Source organism: Notolabrus celidotus, chromosome 21, assembly GCF_009762535.1.
Source record: "Notolabrus celidotus isolate fNotCel1 chromosome 21, fNotCel1.pri, whole genome shotgun sequence".
Taxonomy (NCBI): domain Eukaryota; kingdom Metazoa; phylum Chordata; class Actinopteri; order Labriformes; family Labridae; genus Notolabrus; species Notolabrus celidotus.
The window spans coordinates 12,624,253-12,639,358 of NC_048292.1; the positions used below are offsets into that span (position 1 = coordinate 12,624,253).

General features: G+C 41.5%; 1 protein-coding gene across 2 annotated transcripts in view; it reads left to right on the top strand.

Annotated features, from left to right (window-relative positions):
- Positions 1-15,106, top strand: part of anks1b (ankyrin repeat and sterile alpha motif domain containing 1B) — a 375,728-nt gene that overhangs the window by 107,378 nt on the left and 253,244 nt on the right. For both annotated transcript variants that reach the window (XM_034673234.1, XM_034673233.1), the window contains one exon: positions 297-453. In XM_034673234.1, the coding sequence (XP_034529125.1) occupies positions 297-453 (157 nt within the window). The remainder of the gene's footprint in view (positions 1-296; positions 454-15,106) is intronic.

The window sequence follows — 15,106 nt, forward strand, 5'->3', positions numbered from 1 at the left end:
CTAAATGTCTTGGTCCTGTCTTGGTCTCGGTGCACTCTGGTCTCGGACATGTCCTGGTCTCTGTTAATGTGGTCTTGACTACAACACTACTAGCATCACCAATACACCGGCGCAAAACCATAAAATAATCCTCCAACACATGTATCATCCTAACATCAGACACTGTTAGACAATGAACAGCTCGCAGTCAGAGATTAAGCCAGTTTATGTAACAAGTAAAATATTATCAAGTTCATATATTCAAGAGAAGTTCTTCAAACATATGTGAATAATGTGCTTTTATATTTCATTCTCAGGGATGTGGTACTAAAGCTTCTCCAGTTTGAGGCGTCCACAAACGTGGCTGACAACAAAGGATGCTTCCCGCTGCACTTAGCCGCCTGGAGGGGGGACGTGGACATTGTCCGCATCCTCATCCACCATGGAGCCTCACACTGCCGAGTCAACCAACAGGTAAACCATTTACACCCATGGTGCCCCTCAGCAAGCTTCATGATGTTCCTATCTTTTTAACTTATGTCATTTATCATTAAGAATACTGTTAAGGCAGCTGGATGTATCACATAGGCCCAAGACAAATGTAGAATCATATGGTAAGGTATGGTATGGGTTTGCATAGCATGGTATCGTATCATACCCAATCATACGGTATAGTATTGTAGTGTAATGTATGTACGATTTCTTATTGTACCATATTGTACACTAACCAGTTACAGTGGATAGCCACCTCTATTTTAAATAATGCCTCACACCCTCTGCACAGTGATTTCCAGCTTCTTCACTCTGGACGACGGTTTTTAGTCCCAAGGTGCAGGACACAGCGTCACAAGAAAAGCTTTGTTCCTGCTGCTGTTACTGAGCTGAACAAGCAATAGCTTTTATTTTCCCACACAGTCAGACTCCAATCTTGTCTTATTTATTCATGTGATTCCATTGTTTTTATTGGTTGACTGTTTTCTGATATGCTTTTTAAAATGGAACCTTTAGCACTTTTATCATTTTATCATTTTATCATGTCTATTCATTTTACCATTTTTAGTGTTAGATTAGTTTTTAGGATATTTTTTGTATGTTTTGCACATTAAGTAGATTGTTCTGTCTGAAGTCTATCTTGTAATTTTGTATCGACCTAACATCTCACTGGCTGCAAAACAAGTTTACCTACGGGTACAAATAAAGTAACCTGAACCTGAACCTGAACCTTGTACAATCAGGCCTTTGTTTGAGGTACCGCAGTTTAGAAAACCTAAAAAGCTCCCTGCTCTGCCTGTGGTTGAAAAAGAGGAATAACATTTTTATCAGATCGGGAAGGGTACCTTTTAACTGTCGTGAGCCATTTTTGCATCAGTGTGTCTCAAACCTGCTAGAATGGTTACGATACGAAACAAAACTATACGAAATACGATACCATTAGACACTACACAATAAAGCCTCGTTTTCCACCAAGCGGTCTGGTATGGATCGGTACAGTTTGGTACGGCTCGGATCACTAACGCCAGATAATAATAATAATAATAATAATACATTTTATTTATAAAGCGCTTTTCTAAAAACTTGCTGCACGAAGGATAAAACATCATATAAAACAACAGATTAATAAAAACATGAATAAAATACATTTAAAAGCAATCATACGTTAAAAGCAATTCTAAACAGGTGGGTTTTGGTGAGTGATTTGAAGGTGGACAGGTTGGGGCAGTTTCGAATGTTTAGTGGTAAGGCGTTCCAGAGGGTGGGGGCGGCGACAGAGAAAGCTCTGTCCCCCAAGGTTCGGTGCTTGGTGTCAGGTGGTAGGGAGAGGAGGCGGGCGTTGGAGGATCGGAGGTTACGGGAGGGGATGTGGTGATGGAGCAGGTCGGTGAGGTAAGAGGGGGCCTGGTTATGGAGGGCTTTGTGGGTGAGAAGGAGGATTTTAAAATGTATGAGCTGTTTGATAGGGAGCCAGTGGAGGTTTTGGAGGACAGGGGTGATATGGTCACGGGAGCGGGTGTGGGTGAGCAGGCGGGCGGCAGAGTTCTGGATGTATTGTAGTTTGTTGAGTTGTTTTGAAGGAAGGCCATAGAAGATGCTGTTACAGTAGTCGAGTCTGGAAGTGATAAAGGAGTGGATCAGGGTTTCAGCGGTGGAAAAGGAGAGAGATGGACGGAGACGGGCGATATTTTTAAGGTGGAAGAAGGCGGTTTTGGTGATGTGCTTGATGTGCTGTTCCAGAGTGAGATGGGAGTCCAAAATGATACCGAGGTTGTGAACATGTGAGGACGGAGTGAGGGAAGCATTGTCGATGGGGAGGTTGAAGTTGTTGGTGGTTGTGGTGAGGGATTTGGGGCCGATGATTATGAGGTCAGATTTTTCACAGTTGAGTTGGAGGTAGGTTTTTTGCATCCAGGATTTAATTTCAGTCAGGCAGTTGGTCAGGGTGGAGAGGGTTGGAGCAGTTATGGAATTGGTGGATATGTAAAGTTGGATGTCGTCCAGTTTGCGTTTCCACAGCCAACCTTGCCCTACTTGATAGGTGGCGTGTAAGCCGGATGCCGATAGCCGCGTCAGCTACGTAATAGCATGACATCATGGCAGTGCGACACAGTTTACCCCGCTAATAAATGCAACAAAGAAGAAAAACGCAACACTGTAAACAAAGAGCAACAATGGAAGACATCAAGCAATTCTTCTTCTTTGTGATTGCCATGAGGCTCTTTGTTACAAAACGCAATCAAGCTTTGTTTCAGAGAAGGCTTTGTGCCGCAAGGAGAAATACAGCTGTCGCACAGGAACTGACGATTCTTTCCACCAATCAACGGACTGCAGCGTTTCTAGCTCCACCTTCTGGGGTCAGATCGGTATGTCTGGCACCCCAGCAGAAGGGTACCAAAAAGTGGGACGGTACAGCTCGGTAATTTGGGGACTTGTCCTGGTTTTAGTCAATGGAAACGCCACAAAATGCGTGCCGGCCGAGACAAACTGAACTGAACTGCTTAGTGGAAAAGGGTTTAAGATTCTCTACGCAATGTTTTGTCCTCTAAGAGATATTAATCTGGGACTCAAGCCACCAGAAATGGCCACCAGGTTGATTTCATCTCTATTTGTATTGTACTTGAGGCATGTCAAGTACAATAAAATCAATCAAAATGACACAATATGACAAGACACGAACTGACACGAAACAACACGACATAACACAACACAGCACGCCAGCCTTATCTGTTCCCTATAAGGGTCTCTAAAGGCAAATCACCTTCTGTTTATATTGTAATTATTCTGGGGTCTAATCTGGTGGGATCTCCTCGTGCTCAGATACCCTCCAGTTGTAGTCTGTCTTTTGTAAGTGTAAAATATGCACATTGAGCTCAGGTGAGTTTACTCTGGGTCTTCTTTGTTTTGTTTGCGATATTATGGACCAATTAGGAGTCCTGGTCTATTGACTTCTGCCTCTGGGCCTGATCTTTAACATCACTAAACACAGACCTCTTTAGTGTGTGTGCGTTGCTGCTACCTTCCAGGGAATCAAACAATTTGTTCAGACAACTCACATTGTAGTGGTTTGAAATGTTTTCCTCTGCAGCAGAACATCTCATCGCTCCTCTTGGATTTAATTTACATGCAGTAATCTGATAATACCTTCCACCCACTAGTCAGAGCCTGTAAAGTGGATACTGGAGAGGTAGGGGGCATGTTAGTATAAGCGCTGTGATGGTGCAAGGCAGCGGTGGTGGATGACAGTGCAGAGGGGGAGCCTGGAGTCTTGCAGCTTGAATATATTGGGAGGATATGTTTGTGAGAAAGACGCATGTCAAGTGTGAAATCAGTGCAGGTTGAGTTTCCTGCCTGAACTAGCTCTCAGGCATCTCTCCATTTCCTATATCCATCCATTTTTCATGTTGCTTTGGACTCCTAACCCCACACTTTCATGTTAATTTGTGCTCTGTGGCTGATAGAAACCCTCTCCCTGTGCGCCGTGAAAGCAGAGAGCTCTCATCAGCTGACTGAGAGTCGAGTTTGTCACTTGTACGTCTTGGGGCTTTTAAAACCAGCGCCGCCACAGGTCGTCCCGTCGTTGCTTCTGTCCAACAGAGACGATGCCTTACAGTTCCCCGTGATCTCTCTCTCTTGACAGCCGGGTGAGCGTTTTTGGGCTCTGGGAGCATTCAGCCTGCCACCGCTGTCAGTCCTCATCAGCAGAAATGACCTTTTCCTCCTCCCTCACTCTCTCTCTCTCTCTCTCTCTCTCTCTCTCGCCGTCCACGCTTGCAGCATATTGGTGATGTCACGGCTCGGTGGCGCACTGCATTTTAAGAAGACAGGAAGAAGTATTTTAATCAGAATTGTTCCAAAATGTTAACGACTGAAATGTCTTTTTTAATATTCCTCCTCCTGATGGCAGTGTTGGAATGGACCCCCAGGTTATTGAAGCGTTATTTACTCTGCCTAATAAGCACTTTCTTCTCTGTCACCATTAGCCAAATCACTTCCCTCTGAGAGGTGTTACAGCCTAATTGTTTGCCGTGATAAATGGTGTCCCTTGCCCCCTGAAATGAAGAGCAAGTGAACACGGGTAATTTTCTTGTTTTTTTTTCAACCCATCAATGATTTGTAGAGCTGAGCATGCTGCTGTGCAGGCAGCATGGACACAGAGGGATGCTGACTGAGAAGATACCACATACATGCTGACTACAGTGCACAGTCAACATGGTTAAAGTCTGTGCCTGCATTTGTACACCCTCTCTAAGCATATATGAAGATCTCCTGTGGCAACTTTACAGACCTTTACAGTTTGTTATACACAGTGCTGAAAACTCCAGCTATTTCGGTGAAGTAGAGACGGTGAAGCTGTTCATGTGTAGGAGGAGAGTCTGTCTAGCTATAAGGCATCCTGTCCTGTCTAAGAAAGTTAGACACTGAGACAGATGATGTTGTTGTGTCTGCCTCAAAGATGCCAGCTTTCTCACACTTTTTTAGTCTAGTCAGCAACAGTTCTTCTGTCGTGATGGGTTTCTGAACCCTGTTAATGCTGATACAATGGTAATTCTATAACTGTTGCTGTTCTTCAGTGTTTTTGGGAAAGTTTTTTTTAATAATAATATGCAGTAGTTGCAATATGGATATTCAAACTAAATGTGGACAGTTTTCTTATCAGTCAGTTAACATGGTGATCCCTCAGAGTAATCCCTTAAAGGTGACATATCACGCTTTTTTCATCAATATATATTGGTCTAAGAGGTCCCCAAAACATGTCTTTAAAGTTTATGTTTAAAAAAACACTTTGAAATCAGATTTTGGCATGCCTGAAAACCCCTCTTCTTCAGTCCTCCTCAGAACACTCTGTTTTCTCTCTGACCACGCCCCCTAAGGAAGTGGATGTGCCTCGGCTCTCCGGCACGTTGATCTAATGTTTACATGTTGGCTGAATATACACGGCTGCTCAGACATCACGTTACTTCAACCCTCTGAATCTGATCCAGAATCTGATCCTGACGGAGAGGCGCCTGTAGCAGGACCTTTCTGAAGGATTGGTCACAGATTTTGTGTTTCTTGTTGTTTTATTTATCAGTATGTCGACGTGTGTCTTGGTACACAGCTACAGCTACAGCTATGAACATGTAGCTATGTGGCTATGCCAATTAGCGCTAGCACTTATCCATGATAAATAAAAATCATCCACTAGATCTTCAAATCTGCAGACGTGGGGAGTAAAACCGACCTTTGTGTATATTAAGACAGCCTACAACTAGCATGCCTCCCTCCTAAGCTCCTTGTTAGCACACATTTGTGCAGGTAATGAAAAACGGGGGAGGGATTCAGTATTATTTTATACAGTCTATGGGCTGAACAAGCTCCGAGCTCTGACTCCGTGACAGACCGGATATTGCTGTTACGTAACAAAAACACGGAAGTCTGAAACGGCTCGTTTTAGACACATTTACAGAAAGGTGTAGAAGTCAGAACAGGGGCAGAATGGATTTTTTTCATTCTCGGGGGGTTTGTAGACATGCCAGGGAAACATATTTCAGGTAGAGAACCATTAAAAAGTCCATTTTGCATGATATGTCACCTTTAAGGCTGATTTATACTTCTGCTTTGAATCGACGGCGTAGCTCCTGTACCTACGCAGGGACCTACACAAGTAGCTGACGTGCACCTCCTCCAAAATGTAACTACCCGTAGAATCAACAGGGAGCGCAAGCCCTGTGATTGGTCCGCTAGGCAGCATTGCGTTTCCCGCATTAACATCACTTCCGGGATCCCGCACATCGTCCGTGTATTTCATCACCTCCTCTCTATTCTTCATGTAATCATGTCTGTATGATAAACAGCAACATGTTTCAGCTGTAGATTAACAGAACACGCTCTGAATCGCTGTTGAAAAGTAAACAGAGGCAGGCGACCGGCTATCAGAGAGACCGCACTGCCCTCAAGCGTTTCGGCGGAGAATTGCTGCGCGACACAGACACAATGACAGACAAGTATGTGGTGCTCATGTCCGCGTCAGCCCCTGCTGTGTAGGGGCGATGCAGAAGTATAAATCAGCCTTTAGTCTTCAGCGCTCAGTCTGCAGGCTGTTTTCAAACAATTTTTTCTTCTACCATGGACAATTCAGCCGTATTCACACATGCACAAAACTCCCGACTTCCTGAGATTCAGGATGAGAGTCAAGTGTGAACACTAACAGCTGAAATATTAACCCAGATTACCCAGACTTCACCCAGAAGAGTTACATATAACAGGATTCGTAAAAAGATTGAGTGGTTTAAAAACAGAATCATTTTTGAGACAAGAATTCAACGACGGCTTCACGTCTGCTTACACTTAGAGTTGTTGTAATGGCGAAAACTGTAGGAGTAGGAGATCTCTGTTGCTTTGTCTGCCATCTATTGTAACTGTTACTCTGTGGCCTCTGCAATGTGCTTTTGATATTATGTCCTGCCTCCCGAGACTTAACCCCCCACACATCCACCAGCCCCCTCGTCTGACAGTGAAGACCTCACACTCTGAGAAACATGTATGAACAAGCAATTCTGGAAATTTCCGGGCAGAGCTACCGAAAAAATTTCAATAAAATTGCAGGTGTGCATTGGTGACATCATGAGGTTAAAGAACTCTTAATATAGCCATATGCCCCGGGCACAGAGGATGTGGCTTGTAGGATGGGAGCACTGGAAAAAATGCCCCTCAAAACACAAGGAAAACAAACTTATTTCAAGGTACTTTTGCCTTGAAACAAGCAAAAAATCTGCCAAAACTTGCTTGGTAAGATTTCTTAAAATAAGATGTAATATTTCGAAAACTGTGATCTAAAAATTAGCAGGGACAACTCAGTTTAAGCAAAAGCTTAGTGTCTCAGAATAAGCCAGGAATGCTAACAATGGGCTATATTATCTAATGTTATCTTAACATCAGTCAGATGTTACTGCAGATATTTTTTAGATGGATGTTTTTGTAAAATCAAGGACTGGAAGTGTATACACAGTCATGGTTATTGTCTTTGGAATAATGTTTTTAGCAGTAATGACAGGTCAAATGATACAACACCAAAATCAATCAGACAAACAACAACATGATTAAAATACAATATAGATAAGGTTATCTAAACTTGATCTTATAGTTTATTTCAATAAGAATAGAAGATAAATATATTTTTCTTCTTTCAAATATTTTTATTGTAAAGCAAACAGTGTATCAGAAATACATCCATCTTTAGTTTATACAATGCACCAATGTTTTGGAACATTAACAGCAACAAATGAGTAAATACATGAAAAGACAATAAATGGGAGAGAAAATATAAAAATACAAAAATGATAAATAAAGTAAAATAAACTAAATGAATAAGTCCTTCCCTGTCCCACCCGACCCGCCCACCCAATGCTACTTAGATTGTCCTTCATCCTTTTTCGAGAAGGAAATAATTGGTTTCCACATCCTTTTGAAGTCCCCCAACCTGTCAATAAGAGAATAAATATTTTTTTTTCTGTTTAAATCTTAAAGATTACATGCTTTAGCTTTTACTCATGTGCATCTGTGAATTAAAATACTGAAGAGCCTTTTGTAATCCTCCGACTGTGCGACACCTCACTTTTAAAATCATCTTGTTACACTGATACGCTCCTCCTTGTATCACTCTTTGTATCAAACACTGTCAAGTCAAACTGTAAAAATAGAATAAATAACAGTAGAAAAATGAACTAATCATAATTAACTAGGCTTTAATATATAAAAATATTTATATTTATATAATTATATTATATATTTATAATATTAGAAATAAAATCTACTCTATCCTAGGTGAGTTTACAAAAATAAGTATCTATTTAGTATGACTAAAACGTATGCTGCTATGCAGAACAAATAAATAAATAAATAAATAAATAAATGAACATATCAATGGATCAATAAACAAAATATGTTACAATAATGACTAGATAAATATACTAAATCATGATTAGATTGTTTAAAATGTAATATAAAAATCTGTAAATACGAGTAATCAGCTGTGAATTGCGTCTACCCGGAAGGGCATGAGGTGTCTCATCAGGCGCACCTGGTGCAGGTCTGTCAGAGCGCGCACCGGAGAGCACTGGGCAGAAGCGCTGCACTTTAAAACAGACTGCTGGATGGAGTAGATCGGTGGTGCAGAGGACAATCTAAAAGAAACCGAAGAGGCAGCCGGTAGGAGCTGGTTTATGAACTGTGGCTGTTTCTGAAACGGCCTGCTACATACTACTTACTAATGTAGTAGGCAGTAGGTATTGCCTACAACATACTGCGTTTGAATTTAGTATGTAGTATGACTGTTCTGTCCGATCTGTCATGCAGCATGCTGAGCCAGTCTTCGCTGGATTTCCGGTTTCGGAAAGCGGAAGTAAACAACGGCGAAGCCGATAAATAAATGCTTATTTGCATCCATTTATGATTGAAAAAGTTAGGAAGTGGTTTATATGTAATTTGATAACTTTCACAGCACCCAAAAACGGATTTCCTCCCGTCAAAAAATGAGGAAAAAGAAAAAGCAGAACCAGCGCTGTGCATTATGGGAAACAGTACGCGAGGCAGACTGGTCCGATGCATGCTGAGATATTTTCCCGAATCAGTAGACATCCGGGGAGTTTTGGCATACTGCAGATTTTGCTCTTGTTCACATACTACTTACTACATACTGAATTCTGGACATATCAGTACGCACTGCTAGTATAGTAGGCAATTTCGGAAACAGCCTGTGTGTTTGTCAGCTGATGATCGCTGCTGCTGCGGTGCCGGCTCGGGCACGCGCTTCATCTGCGCGCTGCTGAAATGTTTGTTTAGAATTTCTGGTGTTTAGTTAAAGTTTGTATTAAAAGAGTATAAATACTGGGACTGTTTAAAACACACATGATAAATAAAGTAATAAATAACTGACCCATTTCATATGAGATGATAAAATATATTTATTTCAATAACTTTGTTTTGGCAGGTCTCCTGAAAGTTGAATTGATTTATTAATTATATTATTTGTGGTAAAAAGCAATGATAGGCAGTTGTTTGAGTTACATTGAATAGGATGCTGCTTTGTGGTTTCTTGCTCCGTGCTTATGTTGCATTTGCATGTGTTTTGATGCGGGTATTTCTTTTGTCTTTTTTATCCTTTTATTTAAAGTTTTTTCACCTAATTATTGGGAACTGTGTCTGAAAAACTCTGGGATGAAAGAAATCAAATAAAAGGAGGAAAATAAGATACACGTTGACTAATTTGAGTGGAGTCCAGTCACTTTTGGTCTGATTGTCTGTCTGTCCTTTCAAGTTGGGACGCTGCACAAAAATTAAAGAACTTGACAAACACCTCTCTCTGAACCTGATCAAGCTGCAGAAAGACTGTTTTTACCCACTCTATTATCAACACTTTTCATCTCACCGTCTGTACGATCAACAGTTACAGCCTCACATTAGCATGTCTCTGCTGTCTCTCGCACTGTTGAGCACTGACACGGCAACACAAAAACTCTCTTAAAGGAGCCATGTTTTATTTCAGCTTGAGGCACTAAATCTTGCAAAACATTGGATTCACGCCAGTTCTCGATTCTGTGCATTTTATATGACGCATGTTCGTACAGTGGTCCCTGTTCATGCTTCGGCAGTTGTTCTCAGGTTGCAGGCATAAATCAGAGCGTAAGATTTACAGCGTGTTTATTTGTTTACGATGCTTCAGCTTCATATTTCCCTCTGAGCATCTTGTCTGCAGCAGAGTCGGGCCTGCATACATTAGGGAGGGTGATATACTGAGTCGCTCACACGCTCACACTCATCATCTAGACTTACAGCAGCAAGCCCATTACCCCATTCACAATGATATTACTCTGCCCACGCTCACTATTACTCATGTTAGAGGTTGAGAGTGTATGTGTGTGTGTGTGTGTGTGTGTGTGCTCTGCTTAGCTTTATTGGTCGACTCCAGAAGGCCACACACTTTGTCTTAACATTTATTATTTTCATCCCCAAGAGAGAAAGAAGCAACATTTGGGCTTACCTTTTGCACACAAAGTGACAAACAGCAACATGAGAGTGTGGAAAAGGATGCAGCTGGAATGAGACGAGAAAGGTCTTGAGAGCTCATCGAAGAAACGTAGAGAGAGTGACTGTAGCAGGAGTGTGTAGGTGGGCCAGTTGTACGCTGCAGCCAATAGAGGATTATTGGAGGTTAGAGGATGTTATTAGCTGGCGGTAAACCAGTTCCAGCCCACTGTTTACTGCCTAATTGGTCCCAGTAGTTCACATTCGCAGCTGTTTTTGTTTATTGTGAGAGCGTGTGTGTGTATGAGAAGCCTGTCTCTGTATGTGTGTGTTTGAATGTGTGAGAGACAGTGAGGCTTTGATAGATGATTAAAGATCGCCTGTTTACTCAAGGCTTGTACTCAAACGCATGTTTTGAAGAGTGAGGCGTTGGTTGATGTGATCTCTCTTTTTTCAGATTCACTCATGATCTGTTGCTTAACTGAGAAAAGAGCCTTAAGATAATGCCAAGGATTTCTAAATATAATACCTTAGCATTTTTTTGGGGTCATCCGTGTGAAATCAATCCAAAGTTCATATTACCTTTAACCAGACGACACTGTGAAAAATGTCCAGCTAGCCAAGGTAGCCAACTTTTTTATGGGATCAAAGACTCCCACTGCCTCTGCTGCCTGTTTGAACCATTGACTTCATATAAAAATAGACAACATGCCTCCCCCTCCTCCTACAAAAGTGAAGCCAAACTACACACCACGAAAAGTGCTGATATTTTTTGTTTTTGGAACTGGAGTCCATGCTGCAGGAATTATAGCTGTAGTACTGTCGTCCTGCTCCTTCTGTTAGCTAAAACAACATTTAGTCTACGGCTAAAACAATAAAGATCTCGGCCGCCAATGGCCTAAAGGCCAGAGGCTATAGTCCTCGTCGCAGAAGTCGCTCATTCCACCATTTGCTGCATGTCTTCTCCTTCTCTCTGCTCCCCATGTTTCATGGCTCTCTTCAGCTGTCCTATCAAATAAAGGCAAAAAAGTCTCAAAATATAACTTAAAAAACAACAAGAAACCCCAATAACATTCCTTCATGGCGTTACAGTCCAAAGTTTAGCAGCATCTTGTGTTGGTTTGAAGTGGACACTCATTCCTACTCTATTCTGCTCATCTGGAGCTCACAGCAGAGTGTGAACTGCTCCTGTAAACTGAGCTGTCAATCATGACATCAGAACCTCCTTTTTAGAATCAATTGACTAATTAAAAGTAAAGTTCATAGAAAAACTGAATATTAAGGCATGAATCAGCAACTATGAAAACAGAAACCAAAATCGAGAGCAACTTCTTCAATGTATATTTTGATTTTAAAGTTTGACCCATGTCCCATCTGTTGACATGGAGGAGGTGAAGTTAACAACCTTTACTGCATCCACTCAGTAGGTGGAGCTCCAAATGATTTGGTTGCCCTTTTAAGGAGCTGTCAGGTCATCCATCTTTGGATGTAGACTGGGCTTTGAACTGGAATAAATGAGAGAATCAGGAGTGACTAAGATGAATCACTCTGTAATGAAATCAGTGGATTACAGTTTTTGACTTCAGAAAAGTTAATAAGCTGTGTGGGGGCAATAGGGGCGTTTTTGTTTCAAGGTATTAGTACCATCCACTAAAGCAAGAGAATCTTCTTAATAAAATGGTGACTTTTTATAACCCACTTTTCTACTCCTAGATCTTATAATTCTTCATTTGGCCTTCATTGAATTACATCAGCATTTCCAAAGACATTGCATAATTTGCTGAATAGCTCACTTAAAAGTTATGCTGAACTGTCTGAGCTCAGAGAACCAATCGTTTGATACGACTAAAGTATCGTTCTTTCACCACTTAACCTTTCTTTACAGGGAGCGCTTGAAGAAAGTCTTCCTGGTTATTCATTCAAGGCAGCCCCAACATTTCAGAAATGGAAATGAGTCCTATTCAGAAACTCTGCTCAGGTAGAAAGTCATGATGCTGTGATTGCCACAGATTTAAAGAATAGAAATAAAGAAGCTGTCAAGCTAAAGTCCTATATTTCTGCAACTGCACATCACATTTAAGTTACTAAAGTGTACCAATTATTAAGTCAAAATGTTCCAACTCACGGAAGAATTGATTTTGACTTAATACTGATGCTGCAGTGATTCAAATGAGACCAGGAGTAGGGCCTTTCGCCCTTTTTAATTTTCAGTCTATGTGTAGGACACAAACACTGATATAAGAGCTCATTTTCAGGCATTATATCGTCCTTTTGATAGCATTGTCGAGACATATTAACTGCTTTGTTTCAGCCACTGTTTCTTTTAGACAATTAAAAACGTTCTGGAATCCAGCACTCTGGAAGCCTCCTCCGATGTTGCCATACTGCAAAGTTGTCATCATTGAGTTAACCAGTGTTCTTCATTTAAAATGTCAAATTATTAAATATGAACGTGAAAATCTGACCCAGAAAGTTTGGAAAGGAACAGAGCAGGATGTTTCTGTTTGGTGTATGTGTTACATTGAAGAAGGCCAGCTCAGTCCTGGACTCTGTGGAGGTGGTGGCTGACAGGAGAATTATGGCCAAGCTGTCGATGAACATTTTTTTTCTATATATTCTTGTTGGAATTCTTGAACTGTACATCTTCTTGTTTGCTGCTGTAGCTCTGTGAATTTCCCCGTTGCGGGATGAATAAAGGAGTATCTCTTATTTAATTATGTTGTTGTAAGGAGACCCACAAATCTGTGATGTCACAAATTGATCAAACCTGGTTTTCCTCTTATTTAATTCTCATGTGGCTTATCTAACAAATTGTTTAGAGCAGCCTCCGGTCTCATCCTTGGATCATTCAAATACATGTTAACCTCAAAGTTTGAAACTTTGCCTATATTTAATATTGACGTCCAACATTTTAACTTCATATTTGTTTATAAAATATGGAAATAGCATAACACCACCTCTTTAACCATTGGTTAAGATTCACAATGGATTAATTGCTATTCGACTTTCTACCCCAGATTCAAACCACCAGCACTTAACCTAACATGCATCCAGGCAGGGTGTGTTAACCCACTAATGATGACACATTTTACCTCAAGACCATAGACTGTATAAAATATGGACGTAGTATCAGTGATGTCACCCATCTGTTTCTGAGTGCTGTTTTGAAGCCAATCAGCTGCAGGAGCCACATTGCTGCTGTCGAGCGATTGTGACGTAAAGAGGCGGGCTTTGAGCCTCCTAGTCAACAGCTACAGTGTTCCCACAGTCAGCTGTGCCTCTCATTGGAAGACTCGTAATCTCAATACCTTTGAAATTGCAGCGTTAGAAAAAAATTCACCCCCCGTACAGTGTGTGCCGATCGAGAAATGACCTATCCAGACTACACTCGTCTTTTGTACCAGGCTGTAAACATGTTTATTTCTGCTGTAAAGATCGGCTTTTTTTAATTGGTGTGTATGTGGTTTCGGGTACTTCCAGAGCCAGACTCAAGCGGATCTTCGATGAACTGCAGTTTTTAGCACTTCTGCATTGGACTCATATTTTAAGACCGGAGGTTGCTGCTTGCTCAAGACACTTACAAAGTTGTATTGAAGAGATTAGTTTGTTTTGGTGTGAGGGGCAGAATGTGTGTGTATGTAGTAACCTCTGTGCCTCATCTGTGCTCTCATTTTAATGGCTATTGTGTGTGTGTGCGTGTGTTTGGGTGACCGCCTAGGTCAAGTATGTCCCCCTCTGTGCTGCAGATCCCAAGAATGTTTTCCTTTCCGCCAACAGAGAGATTTAAGAATTATTAAGCCCTGTTCCTTGGGTCTTTTCCATCACCATTTTTAACTCCTGTTATTCCAAAGTAGGAGACAGCATCAGCTGTGTTTAATTAAGGGAGATTATTACAGAGATTTAAAGGATGGTGCATGTTGCTGACACGTGCATGCATGAATTGCTTCCTGCAGAATTCTCTCCAGGTGCAGCTACGCCTTCTTTAAACCTGGAGGCTGTGTGAACTTAGCCAAAGGTAAAAGGTCATGAGGGGACTCGCCTGCTGTGTGTTTCGAGGAATGTTTTTCTGTGCTGGTGTCTGTGTTCACGTTACGGCGCATGTAATTGCACTGTAATGCACACATGTTGCTACCACACATGAAAATGAAACCATGTGTTCCCTGACTGTAAACATGGGAACACGGCGTCGCAGGCTGCTATAAGAAAACCGCCCTGGGAAAGTCCTTACTCAAACATCACCGACCGCCAAAACACACACAGTCACACTGAGCCATAGGATGTTTTTCCTCTGAGTAATCTGTTTAGAAACGTTATGTCATACATTTTCCCCTGCCTGACGCTCTGTCTGCAGTGGGCTCCCTAATTAAAGCTCGGTAAAAGAAAACTGATTCATCTCACCATGAATCCAAACAAACTTCAGCCCTCTGTGATGATTTCAAGCTGCGAGCAGATTGTATGTGAGCGTTTTAATCGAGGTGTTTTAAGGAGACACAGAAAGACATTTGCAGGATTTTCCTTTTCGGGAACATAAACAAAAGCTCAAAGATGGTGCTTAAATCTCCTCATTAAGAGATTTGTCCAATTAAATGACCCTTAAAGGAGGTCAGAGTGAAAATTAACACCATGGAGC